The 15,255-nt window shown below is 44.5% G+C and overlaps 1 protein-coding gene across 2 annotated transcripts in view; it reads left to right on the forward strand.

Annotated features, from left to right (window-relative positions):
* LOC124014553 (proline-rich transmembrane protein 4-like) overlaps positions 1 to 15,255 on the forward strand; it is a 47,649-nt gene that overhangs the window by 12,129 nt on the left and 20,265 nt on the right. Inside the window, exons 2-4 of one of the 2 annotated variants that reach the window (XM_046329684.1) lie at positions 8,253 to 8,583; positions 8,623 to 8,698; positions 8,735 to 9,701. In XM_046329684.1, coding sequence (XP_046185640.1) covers positions 8,357 to 8,583; positions 8,623 to 8,698; positions 8,735 to 9,701 — 1,270 coding nt within the window. In that variant the 5' untranslated portion in view covers positions 8,253 to 8,356. Of the gene's footprint in view, positions 1 to 8,252; positions 8,584 to 8,622; positions 9,702 to 15,255 lie in introns of both variants that reach the window. The other variant, XM_046329683.1, reaches the window with a different exon arrangement.

The following is a 15,255-nucleotide window of genomic DNA, read 5'->3' on the forward strand; positions in this document are numbered from 1 at the left end:
ACATCACAGAATAATCTAATGATTATGTGTGAGAATAACTGAGAACTCCAACCCCCTGTTATCTGAAAATGGGCTGTCTATCTTCCTATATAAGCTTATTAGGGATTCACCATGTGGGTGAAGGGGGGGGGGGGTATATTTAACTCTGCTCTCTATGAAAGGCATAAACACTAATTAGTCAGGTAATCTTCTGACTGAAACAGGAAGCTGGCTTGCCTGTGTAATTGATAGTGAGGGGAGTGGAATTTGAGAATGTTAGCCAAATTAAATTATGCATAATCCCCCTTGTGTAAATAATTGATCAATATGTGTCAAATTGAACAAAAACATAATCAGGGCAGAGGCATAGTTTTTTCTCTCAGGCTTAATAGCTAATTGGAATTGTTTAGCGTGAAACTAAAAAGGCAATGTGTTTCTTCTGAAGAACAGAATGGCACAACAAATATCTCAATTTTCTACAAAGACGGCATTAAGTACCGTTTATTTGCCTTTCTGTAACACACCAAGAATTAACAAACTCTGGCGAAAAGTTTGTGTGTGTGTGTGTGTGTGTGTGTGTGTGTGTGTGTGTGTGTGTGTGTGTGTGTGTGTGTGTGTGTGTGTGTGTGTGTGTGTGTGTGTGTGTGTGTGTGTGTGTGTGTGTGTGTGTGTGTGTGTGTGTGTGTATGACTATGTATGTGGGTGGACGTGGGTGGGTCTCTAAGTACAACCATTCCTCAATGGAAATTTATTTCAAGCATGTACACTCAGAGTCCTATAGAAGGCAGTAATGTGTGGGCAGTTGTATTTTTCTGAGTATGCCCCTCAGCTCCACTACTCATTCTTCAGAATCCAGCCAACTACCCCCAGGAAGGCTCAGAGAGGTATTGAGGCCCTCTAAGGTCAACACTACATGGGGCACAGAGACAGGGTCAAGTCCCTGAATGTCCTGCAGAGAGATCAGGCCTAGGATAGTGCTATTAAAAGGTGATTGGTCTGTTTGTGTTATGAGCTTCAAAGGGAGAGATGTAGCATGGGACAGAGTAACAGAGAGAGAGAGATGTAGCATAGGACAGAATAGCAGAGAGAGAGAGATGTAGCATAGGACAGAGTAACAGAGAGAGAGATAGATGTAGCATATGACAGAGTAACAGAGAGAGAGAGATGTAGCATAGGACAGAGTAACAGAGAGAGATGTAGTATAGGACAGAATAACAGAGAGAGAGAGATAGATGTAGCATATGACAGAGTAACAGAGAGAGATGTAGCATAGGACAGAGTAACAGAGAGAGAGAGATAGATGTAGCATATGACAGAGTAACAGAGAGAGATGTAGCATAGGACAGAGTAACAGAGAGAGATGTAGTATAGGACAGAGTAACAGAGAGAGAGATGTAGCATAGGACAGAGTAACAGAGAGAAAGAGATGTAGCATAGGACAGAGTAACAGAGAGATGTAGCATATGACTGAGTAACAGAGAGAGATGTAGCATAGGACAGAGTAGCAGAGAGAGATGTAGTATAGGACAGAATAACAGAGAGAGAGAGATAGATGTAGCATATGACAGAGTAACAGAGAGAGATGTAGCATAGGACAGAGTAACAGAGAGAGATGTAGTATAGGACAGAGTAACGGAGAGAGAGATGTAGCATAGGACAGAGTAACAGAGAGAGATGTAGTATAGGACAGAATAACAGAGAGAGAGAGATAGATGTAGCATATGACAGAGTAACAGAGAGAGAGAGATGTAGCATAGGACAGAGTAACAGAGAGAGATGTAGTATAGGACAGAATAACAGAGAGAGAGAGATAGATGTAGCATATGACAGAGTAACAGAGAGAGATGTAGCATAGGACAGAGTAACAGAGAGAGATGTAGTATAGGACAGAGTAACGGAGAGAGAGATGTAGCATAGGACAGAGTAACAGAGAGAAAGAGATGTAGCATAGGACAGAGTAACAGAGAGATGTAGCATATGACTGAGTAACAGAGAGAGATGTAGCATAGGACAGAGTAACAGAGAGATGTAGCATATGACTGAGTAACAGAGAGAGATGTAGCATAGGACAGAGTAACAGAGAGAGATGTAGTATAGGACAGAGTAACGGAGAGAGAGATGTAGCATAGGACAGAGTAACAGAGAGAGATGTAGTATAGGACAGAGTAACAGAGAGAGATGTAGCATAGGACAGAGTAGCAGAGAGAGATGTAGCATAGGACAGAGTAGCAGAGAGAGATGTAGTATATGACAGAGTAACAGAGAGAGATGTAGTATAGGACAGAGTAACAGAGAGAGATGTAGCATAGGACAGAGTAACAGAGAGATGTAGCATATGACTGAGTAACAGAGAGAGATGTAGCATAGGACAGAGTAACAGAGAGATGTAGCATAGGACAGAGTAGCAGAGAGAGATGTAGTATATGACAGAGTAACAGAGAGAGATGTAGTATAGGACAGAGTAACAGATGAGATGTAGCATAGGACAGAGTAACAGAGAGATGTAGCATATGACTGAGTAACAGAGAGAGATGTAGCATAGGACAGAGTAACAGAGAGATGTAGCATAGGACAGAGTAACAGAGAGAGATGTAGCATAGGACAGAGTAACAGAGAGAGATGTAGCATAGGACAGAGTAACAGAGAGAGAGAGATGTAGCATAGGACAGAGTAACAGAGAGAGAGAGATGTAGCATAGGACAGAGTAACAGAGAGAGAGAGATGTAGCATAGGACAGAGTAACAGAGAGAGATGTAGCATAGGACAGAGTAACAGAGAGAGATGTAGCATAGGACAGAGTAACAGAGAGAGATGTAGCATAGAACAGAGTAACAGAGAGAGAGAGATGTAGCATAGGACAGAGTAACAGAGAGATGTAGCATAGGACAGAGTAACAGAGAGAGATGTAGCATAGGACAGAGTAACAGAGAGAGATGTAGCATAGAACAGAGTAACAGAGAGAGATGTAGCATAGGACAGAGTAACAGAGAGAGATGTAGCATAGAACAGAGTAACAGAGAGAGATGTAGCATAGGACAGAGTAACAGAGAGAGAGATGTAGCATAGGACAGAGTAACAGAGAGAGATGTAGCATAGGACAGAGTAACAGAGAGAGATGTAGCATAGGACAGAGTAACAGAGAGAGATGTAGCATAGAACAGAGTAACAGAGAGAGATGTAGCATAGGACAGAGTAACAGAGAGAGATGTAGCATAGGACAGAGTAACAGAGAGAGATGTAGCATAGGACAGAGTAACAGAGAGAGATGTAGCATAGGACAGAGTAACAGAGAGAGAGAGATGTAGCATAGGACAGAGTAGCAGAGAGAGATGTAGCATAGAACAGAGTAACAGAGAGAGAGAGAGAGAGAGAGAGATGTAGCATAGGACAGAGTAACAGAGAGAGATGTAGCATAGGACAGAGAGAGAGATGTAGCATAGAACAGAGTAACAGAGAGAGATGTAGCATAGGACAGAGTAACAGAGAGAGATGTAGCATAGGACAGAGTAACAGAGAGAGATGTAGCATAGGACAGAGTAACAGAGAGAGATGTAGCATAGGACAGAGTAACAGAGAGAGATGTAGCATAGGACAGAGTAACAGAGAGAGATGTAGCATAGGACAGAGTAGCAGAGAGAGAGAAGTAATATAATAATAATAATATATGCCATTTAGCAGACGCTTTTATCCAAAGCGACTTACAGTCATGTGTGCATACATTCTACGTATGGGTGGTCCCGGGAATCGAACCCACTACCCTGGCGTTACAAGCGCCATGCTCTACCAACTGAGCTACAGAAGGACCACATAGGACAGAGTAACAGAGAGAGAGATAGATGTAGTATAGGACAGAGTAACAGAGAGAGAGAGATAGATGTAGCATAGGACAGATTAACAGAGAGAGATGTAGCGTAGGACAGAGTAACAGAGAGAGAGAGATAGATGTAGCATAGGACAGATTAACAGAGAGAGAGATGTAGCATAGGACAGAGTAACACAGAGAGAGAGAGATGTAGCATAGGACAGATTAACAGAGAGAGATGTAGCATAGGACAGATTAACAGAGAGAGAGATGTAGCATAGGACAGAGTAACACAGAGAGAGAGAGATGTAGCATAGGACAGATTAACAGAGAGATGTGGCATAGGACAGAGTAACAGAGAGAGATGTAGCATAGGACAGAGTAGCAGAGAGAGATGTAGCATAGGACAGAGTAACAGAGAGAGATGTAGCATAGGACAGAGTAACAGAGAGAGAGAGAGAGAGAGAGAGAGAGAGATGTAGCATAGGACAGAGTAACAGATAGAGAGATGTAGCATAGGACAGAGTAACAGATAGAGAGATGTAGCATAGGACAGAGTAACAGAGAGATAGAGAGATGCAGCATAGGACAGAGTAACAGAGAGAGAGAGAGAGATGTAGCATAGGACAGAGTAACAGAGAGAGAGAGATGTAGCATAGGACAGAGTAACAGAGAGAGAGAGATGTAGCATAGGACAGAGTAACAGAGAGAGAGAGAGAGATGTAGCATAGGACAGAGTAATAGAGAGAGAGATGTAGCATAGGACAGAGTAGCAGAGAGAGAGAGATGTAGTATAGGACAGAGTAACAGAGAGCGAGAGAGATGTAGCACAGGACAGAGTAACAGAGAGAGAGAGATGTAGCATAGGACAGAGTAGCAGATAGAGAGAGATGTAGCATAGGACAGAGTAGCAGAGAGAGAGAGAGATGTAGCATAGGACAGAGTAACAGAGAGATAGAGAGATGTAGCATAGGACAGAGTAATAGAGAGAGAGATGTAGCATAGGACAGAGTAGCAGAGAGAGAGAGATGTAGTATAGGACAGAGTAACAGAGAGCGAGAGAGATGTAGCACAGGACAGAGTAACAGAGAGAGAGAGAGATGTAGCATAGGACAGAGTAGCAGAGAGAGAGAGAGATGTAGCATAGGACAGAGTAACAGAGAGAGAGAGAGATGTAGCATAGGACAGAGTAACAGAGAGAGAGAGATGTAGCATAGGACAGAGTAACAGAGAGAGAGAGAGAGAGAGGGATGTAGCATAGGACAGAGTAGCAGAGAAATAGAGAGATGTAGCATAGGACAGAGTAACAGAGAGAGAGAGAGAGATGTAGCATAGGACAGAGTAACAGAGAGAGAGAGAGAGATGTAGCATAGGACAGAGTAACAGAGAGAGAGAGATGTAGCATAGGACAGAGTAGCAGAGAGAGAGAGATGTAGCATAGGACAGAGTAACAGAGAGAGAGAGAGATGTAGCATATGACAGAGTAACAGAGAAAGAGAGAGACGTAGCATAGGACAGAGTAACAGAGAGAGAGAGAGAGATGTAGCATAGGACAGAGTAACAGAGAGAGAGAGAGAGAGAGAGAGAGAGATGTAGCATAGGACAGAGTAACCGAGAGAGAGAGATGTAACATAGGACAGAGTAGCTGAGAGAGATGTAGCATAGGACAGAGTAGCAGAGAGAGAGAGATGTAGCATAGGACAGAGTAACAGAGAGAGAGAGATGTAGCATAGGACAGAGTAGCAGAGAGAGAGAGAGATGTAGCATAGGACAGAGTAAAAGAGAGAGAGAGAGATGTAGCATAGGACAGAGTAGCAGAGAGAGAGAGATGTAGCATAGGACAGAGTAAAAGAGAGAGAGAGAGATGTAGCATAGGACAGAGTAGCAGAGAGAGAGAGATGTAGCATAGGACAGAGTAACAGAGAGAGAGAGATGTAGCATAGGACAGAGTAACAGAGAGATAGAGAGATGTAGCATAGGACAGAGTAACAGAGAGAGAGAGATGTAACATAGGACAGAGTAACAGAGAGAGAGAGATGTAGCATAGGACAGAGTAACAGAGAGAGAGAGATGTAACATAGAACAGAATAGTAGCAGAGAGAGAGAGATGTAGCATAGAACAGAGTAACAGAGAGAGAGAGAGAGATGTAGCATAGGAAAGAGGAACAGAGAGAGAGAGAGATGTAGCATAGAACAGAGTAACAGAGAGAGAGAGATGTAGCATAGGACAGAGTAACAGAGAGAGAGAGAGATGTAACATAGGACAGAGTAGCAGAGAGAGAGAGATGTAGCATAGGACAGAGTAACAGAGAGAGAGAGATGTAGCATAGGACAGAGTAGCAGAGAGAGAGAGAGAGAGATGTAGCATAGGACAGAGTAACAGAGAGAGAGAGAGATGTAGCATAGGACAGAGTAACAGAGAGAGAGAGAGATGTAGCATAGGACAGAGTAGCAGAGAGAGAGAGATGTAGCATAGAACAGAGTAACAGAGAGAGAGAGAGATGTAGCATAGGACAGAGTAGCAGAGAGAGAGAGATGTAGCATAGAACAGAGTAACAGAGAGAGAGAGAGATGTAGCATAGGACAGAGTAGCAGAGAGGGAGAGATGTAGCATAGGACAGAGTAACAGAGAGAGAGAGAGATGTAGCATAGAACAGAGTAACAGAGAGATAGAGATGTAGCATAGGACAGAGTAACAGAGAGATAGAGATGTAGCATAGGACAGAGTAACAGGGAGATAGAGAGATGTAACATAGGACAGAGTAACAGGGAGATAGAGAGATGTAGCATAGGACAGAGTAACAGGGAGATAGAGAGATGTAACATAGGACAGAGTAACAGGGAGATAGAGAGATGTAGCATAGGACAGAGTAACAGAGAGAGAGAGATGTAGCATAGGACAGAGTAACAGAGAGAGAGAGATGTAACATAGAACAGAGTAACAGAGAGAGAGAGAGAGATGTAGCATAGGACAGAGTAACAGAGAGAGAGAGATGTAGCATAGGACAGAGTAACAGAGAGAGAGAGATGTAGCATAGGACAGAGTAACAGAGAGAGAGAGATGTAAGCATAGGACAGAGTAACAGAGAGAGAGAGATGTAGCATAGAACAGAGTAACAGAGAGAGAGAGATGTAGCATAGGACAGAGTAACAGAGAGAGAGAGATGTAGCATAGGACAGAGTAACGGAGAGATAGAGAGATGTAGCATAGGACAGAGTAACAGAGAGAGAGAGAGATGTAGCATAGAACAGAGTAACAGAGAGATAGAGATGTAGCATAGGACAGAGTAACAGAGAGAGAGAGATGTAGCATAGGACAGAGTAACAGAGAGAGAGAGATGTAGCATAGGACAGAGTAACAGAGAGAGAGATGTAACATAGAACAGAGTAACAGAGAGAGAGAGAGATGTAGCATAGGACAGAGTAACAGAGAGAGAGAGATGTAGCATAGGACAGAGTAACAGAGAGAGAGAGATGTAACATAGAACAGAGTAACAGAGAGAGAGAGAGATGTAGCATAGAACAGAGTAACAGAGAGAGAGAGAGAGATGTAGCATAGGACAGAGTAACAGAGAGATAGAGATGTAGCATAGGACAGAGTAACAGAGAGAGAGAGATGTAGCATAGGACAGAGTAACAGAGAGAGAGAGAGATGTAGCATAGAACAGAGTAACAGAGAGATAGAGATGTAGCATAGGACAGAGTAACAGAGAGATAGAGATGTAGCATAGGACAGAGTAGCAGAGAGAGAGGGATGGGGAAATAAATGGAGAGGTGTAAAGGAGTGAAGGAGATAGAGGGGGAGGTACTGAAAAGGGGGCGAGAGATGAAAAGCAGAGGAATATATTTGCAGGGAAAGAAGGAAAGAGCTTGATGAAGAGCAGGAGAGAGTAAATGGCTGATTGTCTTGAATACTGATGTTATTCTCTCACTACAGGAAAACTCTCACTTAAGCAGAGGGTTTCTCCCCGTTTTAAAGAACAAATCAAATGGGGAATGAAAGAGAGTTGGAGGGAGGTGTGTTCAAACACAACTAAAGCACACAGGTTGTTCTCAAGGGGAAATTCCATCGGTGCTCCAATCTCTTCACTGAGGCAACTGGACAGAGACTTTGAACCACCCATTCCTCCCCTCCAAGAAAATAGTTCCCCTTCCATTTCTATACAGAGGACAACATTTTCCCGGCCTGCTAACTTCAGCAGTCCATTTTAATGGCTGCCCTGCTGTATTATGGGTCGTATAACATCATCAACATGTGATATTATATTCTCTGGAAAAACAGACAAAAAAACAGGTCAAGTACGAAATGAAACGGAGCAGAATCGTCCCGTTTAAATAACCTCTCCAGTAAAAACAAGCCAGCAGACACATTTCAGCTCAACAACACATATCCATGTATCAAGTCAAACTAACTGTACTGTGACAAAGTGAAAGTATGTCACTCAATGTCCTGTGTGCATCTGTGTTTTAGGTCACTTCACAGGAGAGCGAGCCAACGTGCCCTAGGGGGCCCGGGGAATGGAGGACAGTATGTGACCGGTGCCTAAATAGCCGCTCCGCTTCACTGTCGGCAACATGCATCACCTTCACCGGATGATGGCTTTGTGCTTATGGTGCTCTCTCCTCGCCATTCTTCTCCACACGACGGTGTTTGCGGATGAAGAGGCGGATCTTACGAAGCCGACAGGACCGCCTGCCAGTAAGGGATGGTCCAGTTGGCTAGGCTCGTACATGCCACAGCAGCCCAGCTTGTCCAGGATCCCATCACTCCCGGCGGCGCCGTCGTTTCCGTTTTCTTCGCTCAACCCGTTTTCACAGACTAAGAATCAGGGCCCCTCAACCAACCCGTTTGGAGGGAAGTCACAGACTAAGAATGCAGGGCCCCAAAGGACCACACCATCAGAGGGACCAACAGAGGAACTGTCAAAGGGACCGATAGAGAGACCAACAGAGGAACTGTCAAAGGGACCGATAGAGAGACCAACAGAGGAACTGTCAAAGGGACCGATAGAGAGACCAACAGAGGAACTGTCAAAGGGACCGATAGAGAGACCAACAGAGGAACTGTCAAAGGGACCAATAGAGAGACCAACAGAGAGACAAACGGAGGGACGAACGGAGGGACGAACGGAGGGACGAACGGAGCCTGAGAATTCACCGGGTCATTCAGGGTCTGTGGAGGAGAGTATTAATAAAAGCCCTCAGTCCTCCACCATCACCTCTTGGACTGAAGGTCACCCGAGCTCCACTGAGATAAGAACCGTAACAAACCCACAGACAGTCACTCCTAACAAGAACACACAACCAAACACCCAAGATATCTTAGATTCTATAACCGCTGTCTTAGATTCCATATCCTCTATTTATATGTCACAGGGGGTTGATATATCCTCCGATAGTCTCACCAGCACAAACATACTGCCAAAGACAATAACACACGCATACCTGTCAACAGAAACGGCCCAAATGCCAAAGCACAGTTGGAGTGTCACCACTAAATCTTTCCCCAAGGAAACGACGATCCAAGATGAACTAGTTCCCCAGGGTGACCCTCTCACAGCCTCTGTCCCACACCTAACGTCCCCACAAACCACAGTCCCCACAACCGTGGTCACAACTCCACCAAGGATCACCGTCAACCTAACACAGGTAGAGACCACACTGACCAGACAACCCTTTGACTCTGGCACCCCACCCACATCTCCACAAACCAGGGTCACCACAAGACGTCTGGCCTCGACCGTAAGCACCGACATTGGAACTAAAGAGGCCCTGGTCACCGAAACTCAGCCCAGTCAGAGTTCACCAGACCTGGGTGTTTCCGAGGCCAAAGCAGGGCCTGTGGAGGAACGACTGGGAGCAAACACCACCACCAGGACAGACGATAGAACACTAAGGGTTAACTCACCAACACCCAGAGGTAAGTTTCCAACACATCAACAGACATATTGATTTAGTATTAGTGATGGGCAGGCTAAATGACAATCAATGGATGTGATCAATCATTCAAACCAAATGGGGGTCTTCAGTCTGTTGAAGAAAAAGGCTGAAGAAAGTGAATGATGGATGGCATCTCTGAAATGACAGCCATGAGTCGCCACAAACCTCTCTCTAGCTAATATAGCCCAAGTCCCAGTTCACATACTTACATCTCTATTGCATCTTTATTATTCTCCTTCCTTGAGATAATCACTTGGTGAACGAACAGTAGTGGGAACCACACTGTCCCCTATCATGTCCCTATCATGTCCCTATCATGTTCCTGTCATGTCCCTATCATGTCCCTATCATGTCCCTATCATGTCCCTATCATACATGATCACTCCAAGGTAAGGAAGATCGGAAGGAAAGAAAGACGCAATTCCACCGCTTTAGAACAGACCCTAAAAATGATGCAGTGGTTGTTTTATTTTTTTATAAACAGATGATATTGGAACGCTCCACTGTGCCTGAAGGGGTGGGGGAGGAGAGAGAGGTACTGTAGTGTGGGGGGGGGGGTAGTTAGTATCACTTTCACATGACATTGAGGGAGTACCCGTAGCCCGGCGCCAACCCCCACCGCCACTGTAGCGACGCTGGCTCTGTCTGGAGTCTGTATTCATAATAAACCTCAGGAAGCCCCTCCCCCCCGTACAGGCGCATCAATCATAGGAGGGTCAAAGGTCAGGTGATACAATGAGGAGACGATTATGGCCAACCAGAAGGCAGTGTCACAGGAGAATGGTACAGGGGCCTACTATTGCATATATCTATGCACTGGAATGTATGCAATTATCATCATTATTACACATTTCTGTCACTTTCAGCACACCATTACTGAAAGCCAACTACGTATGATGGAGAGCATAAGCATATCGTTGGTGCATAAACCCCGTAACGCCTTTTAATGTTGCCACTTGACATGCCGTCAGTCGGTCCCTCCAGGATTCACCGATCGCAAATGTTTTGGAAAAATCAACAGTTCCCAGGGACATTTGACCAAATTTGACCAATCACTGCACTATTTTTGCATAAAACAGTCAAATCACCGCAATATTATCTCATAACACTGACCCATCGCCGCAGTACAAAAAGAAGGCACACAATTTTAACCAATCACCACCGTACATTTACTGCATAATATGGTTCAATCAACCGACACGTCAACAAACATTTTCCCTCCTCAGCTCTGTTTCACAATAAATTACCAGCAACAATCCTGAGGGACTGATTATCTTTGATGAATATACGGATGAGCGATAGTGAGAAGAATAGTTTATTTGGTTGTGTTTACTGCAACGCAGCACACTGTGTTGTGTCTGGGCATGAGCACAACTTTGGAGGAGAATCCCATTGGCAGCATTCGTTTCGTCCGTTATGTCTAGGGATAGCTGTGGTAGTGCGCAGTGTTTTAGGATATTTTTGGTCATGTGTAATATTTGGATCTGGTAAGTATTTGTGTTCTAATTTTGAATCAGTACACCAATGCATTGTTTTTCTATATCTAGATGTCCCCTATGTGAAATATAGTGTGTTGTATTATGACTGCGTTGTGTCCAGGGCTGCTGTTTAGTTACTATTATGACTGTGCTGTGTCCAGGGCTGCTGTTTAGTTACTATTATGACTGTGTTGTGTCCAGGGCTGCTGTTTAGTTACTATTATGACTGTGCTGTGTCCAGGGCTGCTGTTTAGTTACTAGTATGACTGTGCTGTGTCCAGGGCTGCTGTTTAGTTACTATTATGACTGTGCTGTGTCCAGGGCTGCTGTTTAGTTACTATTATGACTGTGTTGTGTCCAGGGCTGCTGTTTAGTTACTATTATGACTGTGTTGTGTCCATGGCTGCTGTTTAGTTACTATTATGACTGTGTTGTGTCCAGGGCTGCTGTTTAGTTACTATTATGACTGTGTTGTGTCCAGGGCTGCTGTTTAGTTACTAGTATGACTGTGTTGTGTCCAGGGCTGCTGTTTAGTTACTATTATGACTGTGTTGTGTTGTATTATGACTGTGTTGTGTTGTATTATGACTGTGTTGTGTTGTATTATGACTGTGTTGTGCTCTGGCCCGGTTTCTGCACGGTGTGACAGACAGTGTGCAGATAAAGTCAACCGGTTGGATGGAAAGTACAAAAAGGTTCTTCGGCTGTCCCCATAAGAGAAACCATTTTTGGTTTCAGGTAGAACCCTCAGTGGAAAGGGTTTTAAATAGAATGGATCCAAAAAGGGTTCCTCAAAGGGTTATCCTATTGGGACATCCGAAGAAGGATTTAAATAGCACCTTTTTTGTTCTAATAGTGTAGGAGGGAATACTCTGTATCAGTATTCCAACAGCAAACCCCAATCCTATGGGACCATCCGCTCCTTTCTCCTCCACATCCCCTGTTCATGGATGCTGAACATGCGCCTCGTCATTTAGGCTCCCCCTCTCCCTGTCTACCCTCCCTCCCTCCCTCCAGCCATCCATCCACCCCTCCCTCCCTCCCTCCTCCTGTAGGGGTGGTTGTGGAGGGCTAAAATGTCTCTGTAAGGATGATGCTGGTTATTATCAAAGCAGGGATGAAAACTGGGGAGGGAGAGAACTCTGCTATTTCCTTCTGTTCCAGTGCAGATACAATCTATGCATTTGTCTTGTGCAGAATCCTGCAGCGACAAAACAAGTGAACCTCCTACGTCGCCAAACACCCCCAGCGGAGATTCAAATGTAAAAAGAGTGCAGGACACTCGGTACTATAATACATGATCCCCTCTCCCTCGGGTATGAAGGAGAATGTCCACCCGTCAAAGCCTTCTGTTTCAGAGAGGTGTAAGTAAGGCACAGCATTTCAATGTTGGAGACGTGCAAATCATAACCAAACCCAATGAGCTTCCATTGATTCAGAATATGCTTGTTGTGTCACCTTCGCCCTTGACGGGTGTGTGTGTGTGTGTGTGTGTGTGTGTGTGTGTGTGTGTGTGTGTGTGTGTGTGTGTGTGTGTGTGTGTGTGTGTGTGTGTGTGTGTGTGTGTGTGTGTGTGTGTGTGTGTGTGTGTGTGTGTGTGTGTACGGTAACTCTATGCCAATCTCATCCCTTTCAAAGACAAATTCCAGCTGCAGAGAGCAAAGCAAGGTCAATGAGATAAGAGGGAAGTGGAGGAGGGGGTAAAGAAAGGCTTGAGTAAAGGAGAAGAAGGAGGGTTGTGGCTGAGGAGGTGTGGGGGATGATAAATTAGTCTCTTTAAACCCATCGCGGCAATGCTTTAGATCCCCATCTCCACTCATTTCCCCCCCAAACAGATTACCCCTTTACCTTTACCTGTCCCTACATTACCATTATCATCAACACTAATGGCCGAATTGACTAAACCATACACACTCCATAACTACCTGCATATGATACAGTGGCACTGTAGATACCATACAACACAGCCGTAGGACTTATAGCAGAACCAATGTATCATTTATTTATTTTTTAGCCCTTTTTCTCCCCAATTTTCTGGTATCCCAATTGGGTAGTTACAGTCTGGTTTCATCGCTGCAACTCCCGTACAGACTCGGGAGAGGCGAAGGTCAAGAACCATTCGTTCCTCCGAAACACAACCCAACCAAGCCGCACTGCTTCTTGACACATTGCCCAATTAACCCGGAAGCCAGCCGCACCAATGTGTCAGAGGAAACACCGTGCACCTGGCGACCGTCTCAGCGTGCACTGCACCCGGCTCACCACAGGAGTTGCTGGTGTGCGATGGGACAGGGACATCCCTGTCGGCCAAAGCCTCCCCTAACCCAGATGACACTGGGTCAATTGTGCACCGCTCCATGGTTCTCCCGGTCGCCACAGATTCTGGACATGAACCCAGAATCACTGCGATACATTGCCTTAGACCACTGCGCCACTCGGGAGGCCTTGAACCAATGTAATTTCAATGGTTGGATTGATTAGTGGTTTTACACATATATATAGCTAGATCTATTTTCACATCAACCATGTGATTTGAACCGTGGCTGATTTCATTTAGATGCTCTTAAAAGCACCAATGTCAATTCAGACCGTGGAGGTCAGCCGGGGTCAGAAATGCAGTACAGTATGGTCAATCTCTTCAATCACAAATAGACCACGAATGAAGCAACCCCGAGGTGATTCAACCCACATGTTTTAATAAACTGCGTGGTTTAGCCTGTTTCTGTTTCTACTTTGAAGAACGGCAGCTCGGGGGAAATTACTTGAACCCAGCGTTAGACCCGACATCGTCGGCTAACATGCCACCACTGTGTTACCACGGTAACCCTGATTAGCCGTTGCCATCCTGTGCATCACGAGGCTCATGTGTTTGTTTGGTCCAAAATGTAAATTGAGGGAGTAGACTGTTGATCAGGCAAACATACACACATTTCATCACCCAAGGTTACTACTAATACTCATTGAAATATACATTTAGAGAATGCAACATAACCCCAATTAGTATGAAGTCTACAAAACTAACCCAATAAGCCTATGCACAGTGATGCAATATTCTGATTGCATTGAGCAAGAGTGGGAAGGGCAGGAAATTGGAGGATGAGGTATTGTAGCTATATCCAGTTTTAATGAAACCTAATATGACTGTCTGTCTCTCTTCACCCTCCTATCCTACCGGCTTCGATTTCTCATCACTCTAAGCTCCATATGTGCGTGTGTGCGTGTGTGCGTGTGTGTGTGTGTGTGTGTGTGTGTGTGTGTGTGTGTGTGTGTGTGTGTGTGTGTGTGTGTGTGTGTGTGTGTGTGTGTGACAGTGATGGAGATTAAATAGTGTATGCTGGCAGAAGTGAGAGCAGAATTACACTGCCAGATCAACCACTGGCGAAATCCCATCACATTGATCTCACGCTGTGTTTCTAATACACAGTGAAATGAAACACACACTTCCCCATCAGGAAACTCTTGGGTACAGTATGTTGTGGTGGACTTTAATTACAAGTGCTTCACAGGAACCAGGTAAAATGATGTTTGTCGTGTCCTTCTGTAGCTCAGTTGGTAGAGCATGGCGCTTGTAACGCCAGGGTAGTGGGTTCCATCCCCGGGACCACCCATACGTAGAATGTATGCACACATGACTGTAAGTCGCTTTGGATAAAAGCGTCTGCTAAATGGCATATATATATATATATAGTGTAGCTAGTCACTGAATGGCTCTGAATTCACTGTCAGCATGCAGTCAAAGCTATAACCTCTTTTGGAGCTAACTAGTGCTCTAGTATAGTGCTCTAGTATAGTGATCTAGTATAGGGCTCTAGTATAGTGATCTAGTATAGTGCTCTAGTATAGTGCTCTAGTATAGTGCTCTAGTATCCTGATGTCGGCAGCAGATGAAAGTTGTATTCATAACATTGCTAATTTAGCTAGCTTAACTTCGCTAGAAAACAAGTTATATTAAGTGGCTAGCTAGCAATATCATTATTTGGTGGCCAATCAGACAGAGCTAACTAATCAGCTGAGCTAGCAAACAATATAACAAAAGTATAATTTCGGAATTGAAAA

The sequence above is a fragment of the Oncorhynchus gorbuscha genome, linkage group LG25, assembly GCF_021184085.1.
Source record: "Oncorhynchus gorbuscha isolate QuinsamMale2020 ecotype Even-year linkage group LG25, OgorEven_v1.0, whole genome shotgun sequence".
NCBI classification, from domain to species: Eukaryota; Metazoa; Chordata; class Actinopteri; order Salmoniformes; family Salmonidae; genus Oncorhynchus; species Oncorhynchus gorbuscha.